The following is a 16,134-nucleotide window of genomic DNA, read 5'->3' as shown; positions in this document are numbered from 1 at the left end:
TTTGAACTCTTCCAAGGAGTTTATGCAAAGAGGCCGGAAGGCTGCAGACGTCTTCGGGGTAGAGCCCCGATTGTTGTCTCTGGGTGGTCTCAAAGAGGGCCTCGAGGTCACCGGGAGGCTTTGGTTCAAGAAACCCGAATGGTGCCTTTGAACTTATGCAAAAGGAATAGGTCAAACCGTTCCTAGGGTGCCCGAGAGGCTAACATCCCAGAGACTGTCCGGGGAATCATGATTCATTGGGGAGATACTTAAGATTTAGGAAATTTTTAGAGCATCCCACAACATTTTCAATAAATACTCAATTATTTTAAACAAGTTACTTGATTGAAAGATTATCAATCTTAAGGATATTTCAAAAGGTTTTAGTCATCATCAATGAACCAATTTTACTAAAAAATATTCTTATTAAATCAAAACACAAATTTCTCAATACCGTTACTTCTTATGGTTGTTTCATTTTTATGGTTTGAATTCATATGGCTATAACACACTAAGTCTTGTAAGAATATTTTGATTTGTTTTCACTGCTTATTATGTGTTTATGAAAAATGTTTTTGAAAATCAGTATTAGCTCTTGCATGATATGCTAAGTGTTAGTGCACCTTTAGGTGGTATCAGAACCTCAGCTCAATGTTTATAGACCTATGCTCATGTTTGTGTGATGTATTGCATGTTTTGGACATGGTTGTGCTTACTATTTTTTGCAAGGTTGTACATTGGCTGTCGATTTATTCTTCCTAGTTGTCAACCGTCTTTTGACTTCTGTCAAGGAAATTATCGCCAACCAAGGAAAAGAATCGACCAGTTCTACAAAACCCAGCAAAACAATTGACAACCCTTGTAAAACTATCGACTAGTTTAAGGTAGTGGGGGAAACAGTCGACAAATTTAAGAAATCAATTGATCGATTTTGTAAACTATTGGAAACCATCGACTGTTATGAAGGATTTGTTTGTTTATTAGTTACAATCTTCTAATATGTGCCAGAATACAATGAGATTTTGTTAGATGGAAAAATCGAAAGAGATATGATATGATATTGTCAATGGTCTGAAAAGTGGCATACATTACATAAACACGTTTATTATTTTTGTGAATTGTTTCAATGAAATTAAATGGGTGATTATGAACTAGATTCAATGTGATTGAATGGATAGATGAATGAATGTATGTTATATGTATTTAATGAGATTAAATTGTAACGTATTATTTCATTTGGTTTGTAAGAGAGACATAGGTCCCCATTTTCTTTTTCAATTATTAAATTCCAATGTATTGTACATTACTCTATGTAAAATGGGGAAAAAGTATCAATAGTTGATGTGATGGAGTGGGCTAGCATCAAAAGTTGATGTGGTGGAGCAAGGAGGCATCAAGAGTTGATGACTCGAAGGGCGTCAAGAGAGTTCAAGCATAATGGTTATGTGCGAATGTCTTTCTTATTGCTCAGATTTAATTAAAAGCAAAAGTCCATAATCATCTAGTTTTTATTTATATGCTTTTGTTTTATGATGTATGATGTATATAGTGAAAACATCTACATTTGCATAGTGAGACCTTAAAATAAAGATTAGAATCTTCCCAAAATGGTAAAAATGGTAAAAACAATATTACATTAAAATGGTAAAAATGTTTTATCGTGGCACTCTATTGTCGTAGGGAATCATTGCTCAATTGGGTGTACTTTGGTCTAGAAAACATAAGAGGGTGCATTTCATGAGAATTGATTGATATACCTATCTAAGGCCTGAGATGTTGTCGGTGTACCCATATGGATATGGCAAATTAACTATAAATGCGAGGTCATAGACATTCAAATTGATCATTGACCGAGGTAATGGGTCAAATGTAACTATGTTATCGATGCAAGAAACTATAATGTAAGGATTTGGTGGCATAGGGGTCGAAGATCAAACCCTACATGAGATATGGAAGGCAAGAGTTGTCTACTCAAATATGTGGATATTTTAAGAAATTATAATGTGAGGGGTATCCATGTAGGAGATAACTCGATCATCTACTATAAGTCAACGGATTCACTTTTACCACTTAGAGACATTTAATGGGAAGCATCATTTAGAGACCAAAACTAAATGGTTATGAAATATAAAATCAACTAATAGTCTTTTATTTATTTTTTGCAACTTTTCTCAAAATGGCAAACATATCAAACCTTCTTTCTCGTATATTAGAAAAATATGTTTTAACTGGACCTAACTTTAAGGATTGGTTATGAAACTTAAGAATTGTTCCGAATATTGAGAAAATTGATTATGTTTTGATAAAGAGTCATCCTAGTTCATTACCTAAGGGTGTTGGTGAGGAAAAACGTGTCACGTGGGAAGAGATGAAAGAGCATAAGCACATGACTAACATACTAGCCTCTATGAGTAGCGAGTTGCAATGTCAGTATAAGCACATGACTAACATTGTAAGTATGATTTTTGAATCTATGCAAGCTATACGGAGAGCAAAGTAGAACTGCCCAATATAAGATATCGAAATAGTTGTTTAGGGCAAAGATGTTTTTAGGATCGGATGTTGGGGATCATATCATTAAAATGATCAATTTGATTGATCAATTAGAAATTCTTGAATTCTATATGGACACCGATCTCCATGTTAATCTCATTCTTTAGTCATTGCCAAATTCCAGTTCATTATGAACTTTAACATGAATAAGATTCAATGCACACCTCCCAAGTTGTTAAATATGTTAACATCACATGCCCATATGAAGGATAAGGGCAAAGAAAGAGTTCTTGCCATAGACTCATCTTCTAAATCTTCTAAAAAGAAAAATAGAAATAAAAATAAAAAGAAGAAATTGTGGCCTGGGAAAACAAGTCTAGGAAAAGAGTAAGCAAAAGAGAATGTTTCCATTGCCAACAAGACGGACACTGAAAGAGGAATTGTCCTGAATATCTTCAGAGCTTGAAAGTCAAGCAGTCAGATTCTCTGTGCCAAGTTACTTCTTCCTTGTTTGTTATTGAGATGATCAATTCGATTAGTTATCATCCCATTCCCTGGATACTAGATTCTAGTGCAACATTTCATATATGTGTTTCCATGGAAGATCTTGAACTAAGTAAACCGCTTGAGAAGCGGAAAGTTATCCTTAGAGTAAGAAATGGAGTAAGAGTTGTTGCATTAGTTATAAGGATTGCATTAGTACTTTTGCCTTCCAGACATATATTGAATCTTAATAACCATTTGTATATCGCTTATACTATTAGGAATATAGTGTCCGTTCCAAGACTTGTAAAAGATAATTATGAATTTATGCAATCATTTAACACATAAACCACTCATATAGAGATAATAAATTTAATTTCACATGTGCACTAACTAGAGAACAAGGTCACAAGATTTATCTACTCCTTGGAGAAATAAAATATCTCTTGAAAAGCATATTGGAAGGAATAGAAAGCTAAAAAAGAAATAATAGAGGATATGCTCCCCCATGAATAAGCAACAAGTTCTTTTAACATCAAGGCTTAGCAAATGGATACAGGCAAAACAGCAAACTGCATAATCGATAAGGGAAAAATATTGAACATGTCAATATTATACATGTTAATTCACTCAAGCTTTCTGCAGTTATTTATAGAGCATTCAGCAAGTAGACATATCAAGCAGGTAGCCAAGTTGTCTTGCATTCAAGCATATGACATCTCAACATTCAAGAAACAATTTAAGCATATAGCAAAATTTGACATCAAGCAGCAGGTAGTCACAGAATAAAATGTAAACTAAAAGTATTTACAATCATGATTAAATTTATTTCACAAATAGTGAAGAACAAATAAATAATTATCCTATCTTAGCAAATTCTATCATCTTTGAGTAATACTACCCATTACTTAATCATCGAACTGCAACTTGCAAAGCTGTTGCAAATTTACTCGATTGACTTTACAAAGTCACTACGAGTGGATCTTGAAACACTTATTAAAAAGTTATACTATTTCTAGAATCTCTTGAATGAACTTGAAAATCATATTTCAAGACTTCAATCCATATTCTAGTCTATTTTGAACCTAATAGATTTCCTTTATTCCAAGGATTTCAATTTTAAGCCTAATATCATAATTAGGACATGGATAATATCCATCCATGCGAGTACTTTATCACAAATCATCCAATCAAAATCACTTAAATTTCTGAGCACTTATCATAAAATATCACTACACAAGTATTAATCATTTCATTCGCAAATGAAAACAGCTGAAGTACTCAAAACTATACAATGAACACAAATCTAAAGAGTCTTGTCATGGGGGGAAAATACAAACTACTGCAAAAACAATTAAGGTTTAAATCCTTGTTTCTTTTGGCTGTTAAGAAATCGCAATTTTAGTTATTGCACATGCAATCTTTTAGACCTATATTAATGGTATTTATTATACTCTTCTGAAATTGGATTCAACCAGGTCCACTGTGATGCAACTATTGTTTTTCCTCTACTGGTTGCAGAATAAATTTGCTGCAAAAGCAAAAGAAATCTGCAGAAAGTATTGTCATAAACACAAAATCTTCCTCGGCCAGCCGGTTTGAATGTCATGAAGAAGATGTCAAGAAGTTGATGAGGTTTCTCAGATATATGTAACTTGTTCAAACCATCGCAAAGGAACTGTTCATTTGCAGCAGCAGCACAATTTGGCATTGGCAACCCTATGTTTGTAGAGGGCATATTATGTATGATTCGTCAGTGGGGTTGGTAATGGTAGCTGGCAATTAATTAATTAATTGATTAATTAGTATAAGTGGAGATTCTTTTCTGTACTGTACTCATCTTTCCTTCCGGCTCCTGACTGAGGGTGTCCGAGAAATGATTTTTCTTTTCTCTGCAGCTGCTGCTTTCATTGCGAGCGTCCATCCCTACCAGGCTGACTTGTTGAGCTAATAATTTTGATTGTTGAAGCAGAGCTGTGCATCTGCTGTGGCTCAAATTCTGGATGCGCTTGCATTGCATTGCATTGCATTCCTCTGTTAACTAACAACTCTTGACGCAAATTTCAGGAAGACGATTTCCCTTGAAAGCATAACTGAGTGGTTATTGTTAGTACAATCTTGGCTCCACAAATTTTAGCTGTCGCTAGTCATTTTTATTTATAATCTAATCTTATATTTATTACTGTTGTGGTCGGGACTACAAGCAACAGAGGGCTGGGTACTGGATTGACTGCCTTGTAATATTTGAAATATTAGTTTAGTTTCTTCTGGAGATAAAAAGCATTTCAAACAGATGCATCTCAAGAGAAGAGTACCCATTACCAAATACAGGGATTATTGGGGGCAGCCGTCCTTACCCACTGATTATTATTCCTCAGCTTCAAAAAATTTATCAGAAGAAAAACAATTTCTTAAATGAACAATATGCTAATACTGAACTAACCGATTTCCTCAAGTTGAGGAGGAAGAAAGCCTGTAGAGACATCAATCACCCCCCATACACTTGGACGTGAGTAGTTTTTCTCATGGATAGTAACCGGTGAATGTAAACCCCCTTCCAACAATCTCCCCACCACAAAACCATGCAAAGCATTCCAGTCCAAATAAAGCAGCAATCCCCGCATCCTCAACCTTTAGCTCTTGCCTATTCTTCCATAGATGCTTGACATAATCCAGTTCCTTCCAGAATGACTCATACCGACCTGAAATACTGTTAAGGGTAATCCAGTGAGATGACCACGCGGGCAAAATTCATGTATGCATAGTGAAGTTACAGAGTCATATTAAAAGGATAACTTCGACCAAATGAACGAAAATAAGGGTTACTGAGTTACTCCAACTAAAACACTTGCCGTTATTGTGCTAAAAGCAATTCTTGTATGAGATGCGTCATCAGCAAATGCATCCTCAAAACAAAAGGAACATTTCATAAAATATACTAGACTACTGTACAATTCAAATAAAGATTTCCAAATGACATTCTAGGTCCTAATTAGTTGACAGTATCTAAACTATATATTCTAGCTCCTAACTAGATGACAACATCTAAACTATATAAATCTTTTTCCCATCAAATAATATTCTGGGATGAGAAGAACACAGATACTCCTCTTTCAGCAAGCCAAAATTTAGCAGGTCCAAAAGAAATATGTCAACTCTAAGCGTTTCCCTGTCTTTGACATTGCAGTTGCAGATCATTCAAAATATTTAAAAAAGCCAAACACTAAACCTATTGTCCCCTAACTAAGAGAGCAGTGTCTGGGGCAAATGATACTAGAAACCTGAGTTTATGAATCATTTTGGGTAAATGAGTGCCTTCAGGCCAGCGGAGATAGGCCATTTTGCACCCTTCTAAATACATGTAGACTTTGAGTAATATATCCCAAAATCAATATTGGCAGATAAGTGATAAGCTTGCATCCATTTGAGTCTTCTAACTCCCAAGGAAAGTCCACTGTGAAAAAGTTATATTATATGCCAACTATCAAATATATCAGTTATAACTAACACAAGAAACAAATAAACATCTGATTAGTTGAAAATATAGGCTTGTACTCCTTCAACAATCAAGTGAAACCATCAGGAGTATATCAACATTGCTCGTATAATTACAAAAAATGTTTTATGTATGAAAGTGTATTACGAGATCCAAATGGGAACCATAACTTCATTTTTGTATGTATATTTTGAAAAGAGAACAGCTGTACACTAAAGTGTATGGTCAAGCCAATACTATCCATTCAGCAGAACATAAAACCCAATTGCAAACTCAACAAAGGTACAGAAGGGATAACCTAGCAAGTCGAGTGTAAAACAATTGCTTGGCCAACAGGTTGCATTTCTCCACTGTGGGTGGTTCTTGAATGTATTGCTTGTTCTGTTCCAACAACTGCTTGTAGTATGGAACTCCATGCTTTACCACATATTGTGAAACTTCTGAAGCCTTAGATTGCAATCGTTGCAATCTTGATGCCATCAGTGCCCTGCTTTACAACTGAACATGTAATTACTAAATGAAACAGTTCAGGAGATAATTGAGTTGCTAATCAGATAAAAGCAAACATAAAATTTCTGCCATACAAGAATACAACCCATCTAAAGCGAAGTCTTAACTGTTATGGTAAGCAGGAGGAATACCATCGCTTCTACATCCAGGTGATAGCTATAAAAACAGACCAATATACAAACCAAGTAGTGACACCCCATACGCTGCATCAAAACCCATCAAGGTTACTTTCAAACTGCTGTTGCTGTTGTTGCATTCTCATACAAGTAAGAAATTGCCTACTCTATGGCAAATTGTAATCTGGATATATTGATAAAATAATGAAAATGATGTTGCTTAAGCAAGCTGATTTCATGCTTAGCTTGCACCATTACTTGTTGCACACATGTACACCTACACGTGTGTGAGTGTTGTTTGCGTTCTTGCTAGGTAACTCAGCAACCATATTTGGTGCCATTCAAGATAAGTGTTGCATGCTCGTTAATGGTCTCAGCCATTACATTTTTTCAATCCCTCTGCCAAAACGTGAAAAGATGAAACTTTACACGCATCATAGTGAATGGAGAAGAAGAGAATCCTTCTCATCGGTACATCCATTACCCCTTTCAAATCATTTTTAAATAACATTTGAAATGTCAGATATACATACAATTAACAAATCCCATATAAGTTTATTCAACTGATTACAGCCCAAATCAAGAAGCTACAATAGGTGGCAAATAACGTCATATACCTTAATTGCAGAAACTGTCCAGATATTGAACACATGTTCCGCCCAGCATTCCGAGAAATCAGAGAATCAATAACAAGCAAGTGGAAAAGACATAATAAATTCTATGCAACAAGTGAAATGTCCTTTCATGCTGTTTTCTGAAGAAATGAAAGGACTAGAGTGAAGAAAAAATAGAAGTCCCTTATTGATAAAAGAAAAAAAAAATAGGGTTTTTCTAGGATGGAGAAACCACAGATTCAAAAGAAGTCCATTATTCACAAAAAAAAAAAAATAGGGTTTTCCTTGGATGAAGAAACCACAGATTCAAAAGAAGCCCCTTATCCATAAAAGCGACTCAAGATTAAAGCAGATAAAAGTGCATTTTGCACAAATCTGTATAAGTCGAAAATAATCCGTGCAACGTACGATGAAGTCTCACAAACCAATACGCTTAGGTGCATAGATTCGCAGATATAAGAATGTGTGTGCATACATATATCTATATATGTGAAAGGGGAAGTTGACCGAGCAGAAGAAACTTACCGGAGAAGAAGAGCAGAGCGGGAGATCGAAGATCCGAGCGCAAGTGATTTCAGCCGCTCTCCTAAAGCAAAGCAGCAACAATTTACACGCCTCTGGACAAACCCTAGAAGTTCTAAAACATTTATTATTATTTTTGAGCTTGTTTGGCATGGGAGGGCGTTTGGTCTAGTGGTATGATTCTCGCTTTGGGTGCGAGAGGTCCCGAGTTCGATTCTCGGAACGCCCCGATTTTTTGCCTTCCCTTTAACAATGTTTTGCAGTGCTGAATAGAGCTTAATAATCCTTATGCTTAGATATATATATATTATTTGGTGGCTGTGGCTACTACTACTTTTCCCATATTAATTAGTCACACATAAATATTACACAAGTTACGCTTATTAAGCCAGCACTTAAAAAATATTTATGATAAAAAAAATATTTACTATAATTGTTTATGTTAACAAAGGTTAAGTTATAAAAAAGAAAAGAAATGATATTGATTGATTGTCATTCAAGTATACAAGAAAAAAAAGTGAGTAAAGAAGAAAGAGGTGCAGCAGCCATAAAAGAGACATTAGAAGAAAAAACATCTACCAAAAATGAAAAAAGATTTTTTGATAATTGTTGTTATTAGAATACAATAATTAAAATTTATTTGTCTTATAAAATAGTTTAACAGAGACTAGCAAGGAAGTTAAGGGTAAAGTCTATGCCAACAAATGGTGCTAGCGTCTAGCTGGAGGATGGCTTGATCCATTGTTCGGAAGAGTAAAATTCTTAGAGTTAGGTTCAATCTGTTGTTTGGGAGAGCAAAAAAGATGCTCTGAGTTTTCGAATGGTTGTTGGGCCAAAGAGTCTTTGGGAGACTAGATCCCCAGAGGCCGTGGGTCTTCAATTGGGATGTCTTCGGGTGATTAGGCTCTAAGAGAGTTGGGGAGTCTCGTGCGTCTTACTGTCTTCGAATGAGTTTATGAAACAAGAATAGTTTGAAGGCATGCAAGGAAATCTTTTACTTCAACCTCTTGATGCCAAAGTCAAATGATGCCATGATGAAAAATGCAATATGAGTGTGGGTTAAGGGTGAGTGAGTTTTCGGATGGGTTTGGATTTGAAGGTCACGAACTTCGCAACTAACTATCTCTTTATAAAAAAACACATAATTTATCAACTCAAAAGGATTTTAATGAGATTCAAGAACAAGTCAAATTCCATATACTAGAAATAAAGGTTAGTTTGTTGTGGCTAAAAACATAATTTTGTAAATGACAAAAAAAAAAGTAAGATAGGCAATAATTTGTGAAAAACTAAAGATAAGAACATGGTCTCTCTCCCTCTCTCTATGAAGTTTGATATATTTCTTGAATATCATATTCAAAATAAGTCTCTAATTCATATGAAAAAGTCCTTAAAATTGAAAACAAGTCTCTTATACTAGAAAGAAACCTTGTTCAGGTGTTTGTAACACCCAATTTATTTTTTCCTTTTGTAAATTTTTTGTAAATTTTCAAAAAGTAAGAGGTGATTGTAATTTTCATAAAATGTAGTTGTTGTGCCATAGATTTTTCGAAAAACATCCACCTGAGGTGTTTATAATTAATAAATCAAAATGGACATATTTTTAACGAATAATTCTAAGTGAGTATTTTTTTCGAAGAATAAATCATGATTAAGTGGCAAATAACGCTTATAATGTAAATATTCTTGATTTTGAAGGCAAAATGGTCCAAGAAAAAATGTGGCACTATTCCCTATAAATTGCATAGTAAATGAATAATGAAGGGATCTTTTGGCACGCTTTTCAAGGCATAGATTATGCTCATGAAGCATTGTGAAATTTTTCCTCCGAAGAATTTTGTAATTTCCTTTCGAAAGGATATTATTTTCCTTCCAAAGTAAGCATTTTTATTCCATCAAAAGGGTATTATTTTCCTATGGAAGCAGCATTTTATTCCTTCTGAAATAATATTTTTCTTGCCAATTCCTCCCTTCCGAAGCAGCTAGTCGTGCATTGTTTTTCCTCTGGAAATCGCCAATGCATGCCACCTGGAGCCTCCAAAATTGTTGAGAGATAAAAACTCAACGCGTCCAGCTCCCAAACCTCCCTCACATGTGTGCAAGACCATCCCACCTGCGCGCTGGTTCATTACATATTATGCATATTTTAATTTTATACTAAAACTGATGCCATTTTTCCCAAATTACATTTGCATGCCAGAATTTTCTAAACTTGTTTAGTGCCCCCGCAAGCCTCGAAAGCCATGTGGCCCTTTTGGTTGGGCCATGTGGCTTTCACAAAACCCTTTTTCTATCAATCAAACTACATGCGAAGGCCCCATGCACTACCTTGACTCTTAATCTCCAACGGAGAATAATCACTCGTGAAAATATTATGGAAATCCTTGAGATAATAAATAACGCTTAAAAGCATCCTATGATAACCCGAAACTCTGTCGGTATAGGCCCCCTAAAGGCTAAGAACCTACTTCGACAGCTTGTCATGAGGCCCACCCTCTCCCGAAGGACTCCTTAGGCTGTTCAGTTCTCTGGGGGGATTCCTCTTAAGCCGATTCGAGAGCTTCTAACACACATGTTTGCCCCCAATATCTAGTACTATATTATGATCAGACCCCCTCTTATTGACAGAGGTATCTCATTTGTATTTATTAAATGCATCATTCATTTATTGAAACTATTTTCTTACACGTACTGACTTAAGCATCGGAGGGCATACGTGGGTGAGGAATCCCCGCGTGCCTTCTAACTTGTTCATGTAAGTGCAGCTACGTCCTGAATAGACCGGAGGTTACTCCTGGATGGATCAATTCGCTATCAAAAATTCCCTTGATGGCTTATTTGAGACCTTAGCTAGAGAATCGGAGCCCAGAGCTACCCAACTTACATTTTCACAAACAGACACCTGTCAGTTGTCCTCCTAGCCCTACCGTGACTCTAGCATTCCTGCCTCACAAATTTTAATTGTTGTATTTTGGTAACAACAATTTGGCGTCGTCTGTGGGAAACTGACAAGAAGCCAAGTTTGGCGATGTGAACAACTAGGTTTCTTGGTGCCAAAAGTTAGCTGGGTACAAGAAAGGACACCAGCCAACACGCCTCATCTGGGGGGGCTTGCACGCCGATTGAGTCTTCTAGTATGCTGTCAGAGGTCACATACGGGTTTCCACAAACCCTTGACAGCCTTAAAATGAGATCCTTAAGTGGTTATGCACACCTCAAAGTCCTCGTTAAATTGTCGCCAACAGTTTTTCCTGCTAAATACGAGGGATTAAAGAAAAACCATGATATATTCAGAGCACAACACGATGCTTAATTGCCAAAAGAGTCCAACTCACGTTGCTAATAAAAAGATCACGTCAACTTTCTCAGAATCCACACTACCTAAATTGATCTATGAAGAGCCTCCGAGAAACATGACTCTAAGAAACATGGGTTGAAATCATTTAAGTGTTTCCTTATAAGCATACCGTCGAGGATAAGACAGTCAGAAGACACTAGTGGACATGAAAAACAATCAACAATGAAGAATCTATTAAAAATACAACTTGAAAGGGAAGTGAAAATTTGGCTTAAGTAAACCATTTACGACCATCCACAACTATAGCATAGTGGTCGGCCCAATAGAGAATCTCTAACGATCATAGAAGAAATTTTAGAACAAGGGAATGTAAAAGCTTCTTACGAAAAACATGTAACAGAGGGTCGTATTCCCTATCAAGTTGCTTAGGCATTGCTCATAACTGGGTTAATTAGTTGTTGCTACAAATATCCCAAGGAAAGAAGGGTCGTATGTATCGACTCAGCATCCGATCAAGATTATGCGAATCATTGAGGCAATATTATGATCATTCTGAAAATGCTACCCTAGTGGTATGAGGTCTATAGGTTAACATGGAAATTAAAACATACCTCCAAGGAACGATGTGCACACCGTCAAGATAATCTCTCGCTTTCGGCTGAGTGCTCTTTCTAATGAATTTGAGTACCCAAGCCAGCATAAATGTTGAGCGAATGGAGATTTTGAGTATTTTCAACCCCCTGAATGCTTCGAGTATGAACAAGGAAAAAAGGAAAAAGAAGAAGGAGAATCGAATGACCCATTGGTGCATATCAGGTTAATCAATCTTTCTCCTCACTTTGACCATAAGGCCTTTTACAAATTACCTGGATATCTGAGGTATGCATTCAAGCAAGGTGAAATCAAATTGAGTAATTGATTAGCTATAACATATCGGATCTCTTTATGTTTGACAAGCTAAGGCCATGATCCAACTAGTGGTAAGGGTAAAAGCTAACATGTAGAAGGCAACCACTTTGGCACGACCATGGCAACAAAGGCAATTGAAACAAGTACAGCTAGAAAAGAAATGATGCACGGACCACTCCTAATGAAAATGACAAAGGAACTACTTGGGAGTGAATCCACATGATCTCGGCAGATGAAAGCATGACAAGGGATTCCACAACAAATCTAAAATGGGCGATGTGCTAATGCCGTATGATTATCTTCTCATTGTTCTTATCGTAATCGCCAAACATCTCATAAAAGGAATCTCTACTCATACACCAATACCCTTACACTACTCATATGGAGATTTGGAGTCCTTTTAGTGGGAAAAGAGAGAGACAAGGCACATTGAGTTAATCGATCTCTCTCTTTGCTTTAAACAACCATAAGAAAGAGGCCTTAATGTCATTCAAAAAATTCATAAACGTTTAGGTTGCACCACCAAACAAGGTCGATGACTGAGCAATTAAATTGAACTATTGATTCGCCATATAGCACCGGATCTCTATATGTTGGGAAAGTTAAGACTAAAGCTCGATTGATAGCAAGGAACACAACCAAGCTATTGATGGAAACCACTTGGGCCTATTCATGGAAGAGAAGGCTACCCCAACGTCCAACCAGATTCACTCCAAAGGAATAAGGGAGATGTATTGACATCTCGGGATTACTCTCTCGTCACCTTCATTGTAATCATCAAGCGTCTCGTCAAGGAAATTAGGACTCCCAAAATTCTACTGAGGAGGCAATATTTACAATGGGAATCATCCAATTACACATAATACTGAGAGCATTCCCCAGGAGTAAAATTTGGTAGGGTCTACCAAAGGCAATCTTCAAGAGATCTTTGATTTTTAGCAGAAAACAAAAATGGAAGTGGCAAGTTGTGGACGTAGGCGAGACACGTCGAACTGCGTAAACAAAACATTGATATAAATGTTCCCAAGTTGCGGACGTAGGCGAGATACGTTGAATCGTTGAAACAAAATATTAATATAGATGTTCTCAAGTTGCGGATGTAGGCAAGACATGCCGAACCGTCGAAACAAAATATTGATATAGATGTTCTCAAGTCGTGGATGTAGGTGAGACACTCTGAACTGTCGAAACAAAATATTGATACATATTTTTTCAAGTTGCGGACGTAGGCAGGGCATCCCGAATCGCTGAAACAAAATATTAATATAGATGTTCTCAAGTTGCAGATGTAGGCAAGACACGCCGAACCGCTGAAAGAAAATATTGATATAGATGTTCTCAAGTCTTGGATGTAGGCAAGACATGCTGAACTGCCGAAACAAAATATTGATATAGATGTTCGCAAGTTGCGGATGTAGGTAAGACACGCCGAATTGCCAAAATAAAATATTGATATAAATGTTCTCAAGTCGCAGACGTAGGTCAGGCATGCCGAACCGCTGAAACAAAATATTAATATAGATGTTCTCAAGTCGCGGATGTAAGCCAAGCATGCCAAATCGTTGAAACAAAATACTAATATAGATGTTCTCAAGTTGCGGATGTAAATAAGACACTCTGAACCGCCAAAACAAAATATTCATATAGATGTTCTCAAGTCGCGGATGTAGGTGAGACACGCTGAACCGCAAAAACAAAATATTGATACATATATTCTCAAGTTACGGACGTAGGTAGGGCATGCCAAACCACCGAATCAAAATATTAATACGGATGTTCTTTTGTAGTAGACGTAGGCTAGGCACGCTGAACTGCAAAAACAAAATATTGACAAGTAATATTCTCTTGTTGTGAATGTAGGCAAGACACGTTGAACTACGTGAAAAAAAAATTATACCAATACTTTCTGATTGCAGAGGCGCATGCCACAGAGGCAGGTAAATCTGAACCACACCAAACCATGAAAATTACCTCGCGTAGGGTACGTTTTGTATATGCGTTGTGAGATCTAATGTAGGAGTCATAGCCCAAGCACAACCTAAAAAGGTGACTGACTAGCCCAACCCTCAGACAATTGGCAGGTGAAACCACTCTACAATTTCACCTCCAAAGGTTGAGTCGCCTAGTGGCAATCTAGTGCTGATGACCTCGGACTGGATTGGGATCACCGGATGTTCTAATGCCTATGCCCGCAGCTCACCTAGATCCCTTAATTGAGTTTGGTGCTAAGCCCCTAAGCTAGACTTGACTCTTTGGTCGATCCGGCACCTAGGCCTCCCGGCAAGCTCGGACATCCGGAAGGAATCCCAAGCCGGACATTTGGCTAAACCTAGATTCCTTAAGGTAGACTAATCATTGAAAGGAGTGGTAGAGGATGGAACAACAACACAATAACTCAAAAAAAAAAAAAAATGATTCCACCCTAAAAAGGTTCAGTCACCTAGTTGTAATCTGGTGCCTATAACCTCAAACTAGCTGGGGATCACCAGATGTTTCGACGCCTATGCTCGTAGGCTCACCTGGATCCCTTGATTGAGTCCGGTGCTAAGCCTCTAAGCTAGACTCGACTCCTTGGTCGATCTGACGCCTAACCCTCCCGATAAACTCAGACGCCCAATAGGAATACTGTGCCGAACCTTTGGCCAAACCTAGATTACCTATGGTAGATAAACCTGAAAGGGGAGGATGAGTACAACTAAAAAATACCCCACTCAAAAACTACACACCTACCCCCTGGTCGTCTCACGATAATTTAGTGATAAGGCATTCCCCCAAATTTAACCACCCAGAGAGCTCGATGTCGTGGCATGAGCCTTATGATCAAATTTAGGACATGATGTTTGTCATAGACTCTCTGCGATAAATGGGCCTCAAGTGTGGGTCTTATGAGGGGAAGATGCTAAACTACAAAGACAGTTAAAGAAAAGTCTAAGCCAAGGGCAACCTAGATCCTCGATAAGAACATGGATATTGATGCCCAACAACCTACTCTACCAGGACCGTGCAATGGTTAATCTAGATGGAAAGGTAGTGATCATAACGTGCCCAAACGACTAAATAGGTATCAAAGAAGTCACGCAATGGTAATTCATCCACAATAAGGTATCAAATGTTTGGTGTTTCTCTAAAAACCAGTGCTTGGCGCTATCAGAATGAAAATGATTTGCTTGACTCTGGGGGCTAGGCCCATGCTCTAACCTTATGCTAGACTTCGCCTAGCCTATGGCTTTACTACGGGCGACTTGGTGGGAGCAACTTCGCCTGGAAACCACTCGATGGTTAGAGTAGGAGCATACCCAGCAGAAAGACCATTTTATCGTAACGGTTTGGCTCTAAGGGTCCCACATACTAAAACCCACCAAGATGGTCAGGCTATCATTCATCTTAAGCCTTTATTTTTCAGTTGGAGAGAACCTATAACTAAGAGTTGTACTCTTAGATTCTCTTATTCATTCTTTTTGTATTTTACCTAGTGTAAGCTAGAGGGCCTATTCAAGTGGGAGGTTTGTATATTTCCTAGTTGCGGACTAGAGGACCTACTCGATTTGAGTAGGGGGTTGATAGTAGATTTATTTCAAAATCCTTAGTGGGAAGCTAAGGTAATGGACTAGACTTGGAGAGCCGAACCACAATAAATCATCGTCTCTTGTGTGTGTATTTTTTGTATCTCTATATTCCTTACTTAATTTGTATATTTAATCTTTCATCGAAATA

At 37.2% G+C, this 16,134-nt stretch overlaps 1 protein-coding gene and 1 non-coding gene across 6 annotated transcripts; one reads left to right on the top strand and one right to left on the bottom strand.

Moving 5' to 3' along the window:
- Positions 1-5,227: 5,227 nt before the first annotated feature.
- Positions 5,228-8,381, bottom strand: LOC127801020 (uncharacterized). Of its 5 annotated transcripts, none has more exons than XM_052335784.1 (4): positions 8,217-8,381; positions 7,695-7,708; positions 6,750-6,938; positions 5,228-5,665 (listed from the first exon to the last, which is right to left on the bottom strand). In XM_052335784.1, exons 1-4 carry the CDS (start codon positions 8,364-8,366, stop codon positions 5,479-5,481), a joined length of 540 nt encoding a protein of 179 aa, XP_052191744.1. In that variant the 5' UTR covers positions 8,367-8,381; the 3' UTR covers positions 5,228-5,478. The 5 variants fall into 5 exon arrangements, with proteins under 5 accessions (XP_052191744.1, XP_052191747.1, XP_052191746.1 ...); XM_052335787.1 differs by lacking the exon at positions 7,695-7,708 and adding an exon at positions 7,069-7,164 and having other exon boundaries at positions 8,217-8,234; XM_052335786.1 differs by lacking the exon at positions 7,695-7,708 and adding an exon at positions 7,069-7,164 and having other exon boundaries at positions 6,750-6,949; positions 8,217-8,232.
- TRNAP-UGG (transfer RNA proline (anticodon UGG)) lies at positions 8,371-8,442 on the top strand. The gene has a single exon. It is a non-coding gene; the product is annotated as a tRNA-Pro (tRNA).
- The last annotated feature ends 7,692 nt before the right edge of the window (positions 8,443-16,134 follow it).

This window comes from Diospyros lotus, chromosome 5 (assembly GCF_014633365.1).
Source record: "Diospyros lotus cultivar Yz01 chromosome 5, ASM1463336v1, whole genome shotgun sequence".
NCBI lineage: Eukaryota > Viridiplantae > Streptophyta > Magnoliopsida > Ericales > Ebenaceae > Diospyros > Diospyros lotus.
The sequence above is the reverse complement of the archived record's forward strand: the minus strand, read 5'-3'. Positions and strand labels throughout refer to the sequence as shown.

What these genes read in the sequence shown, in the direction of transcription:
- LOC127801020 (XM_052335784.1), bottom strand. Translation starts at nt 8,366, where the DNA reads ATGCCAAACAAGCTCAAAAATAATAATAAATGTTTTAGAACTTCTAGG. An exon ending in TTTTACACTCGACTTGCTAG is followed by an intron (nt 5,666 to 6,749) that starts GTTATCCCTTCT and finishes TACCCTTAACAG; the next exon opens with TATTTCAGGTCGGTATGAGT.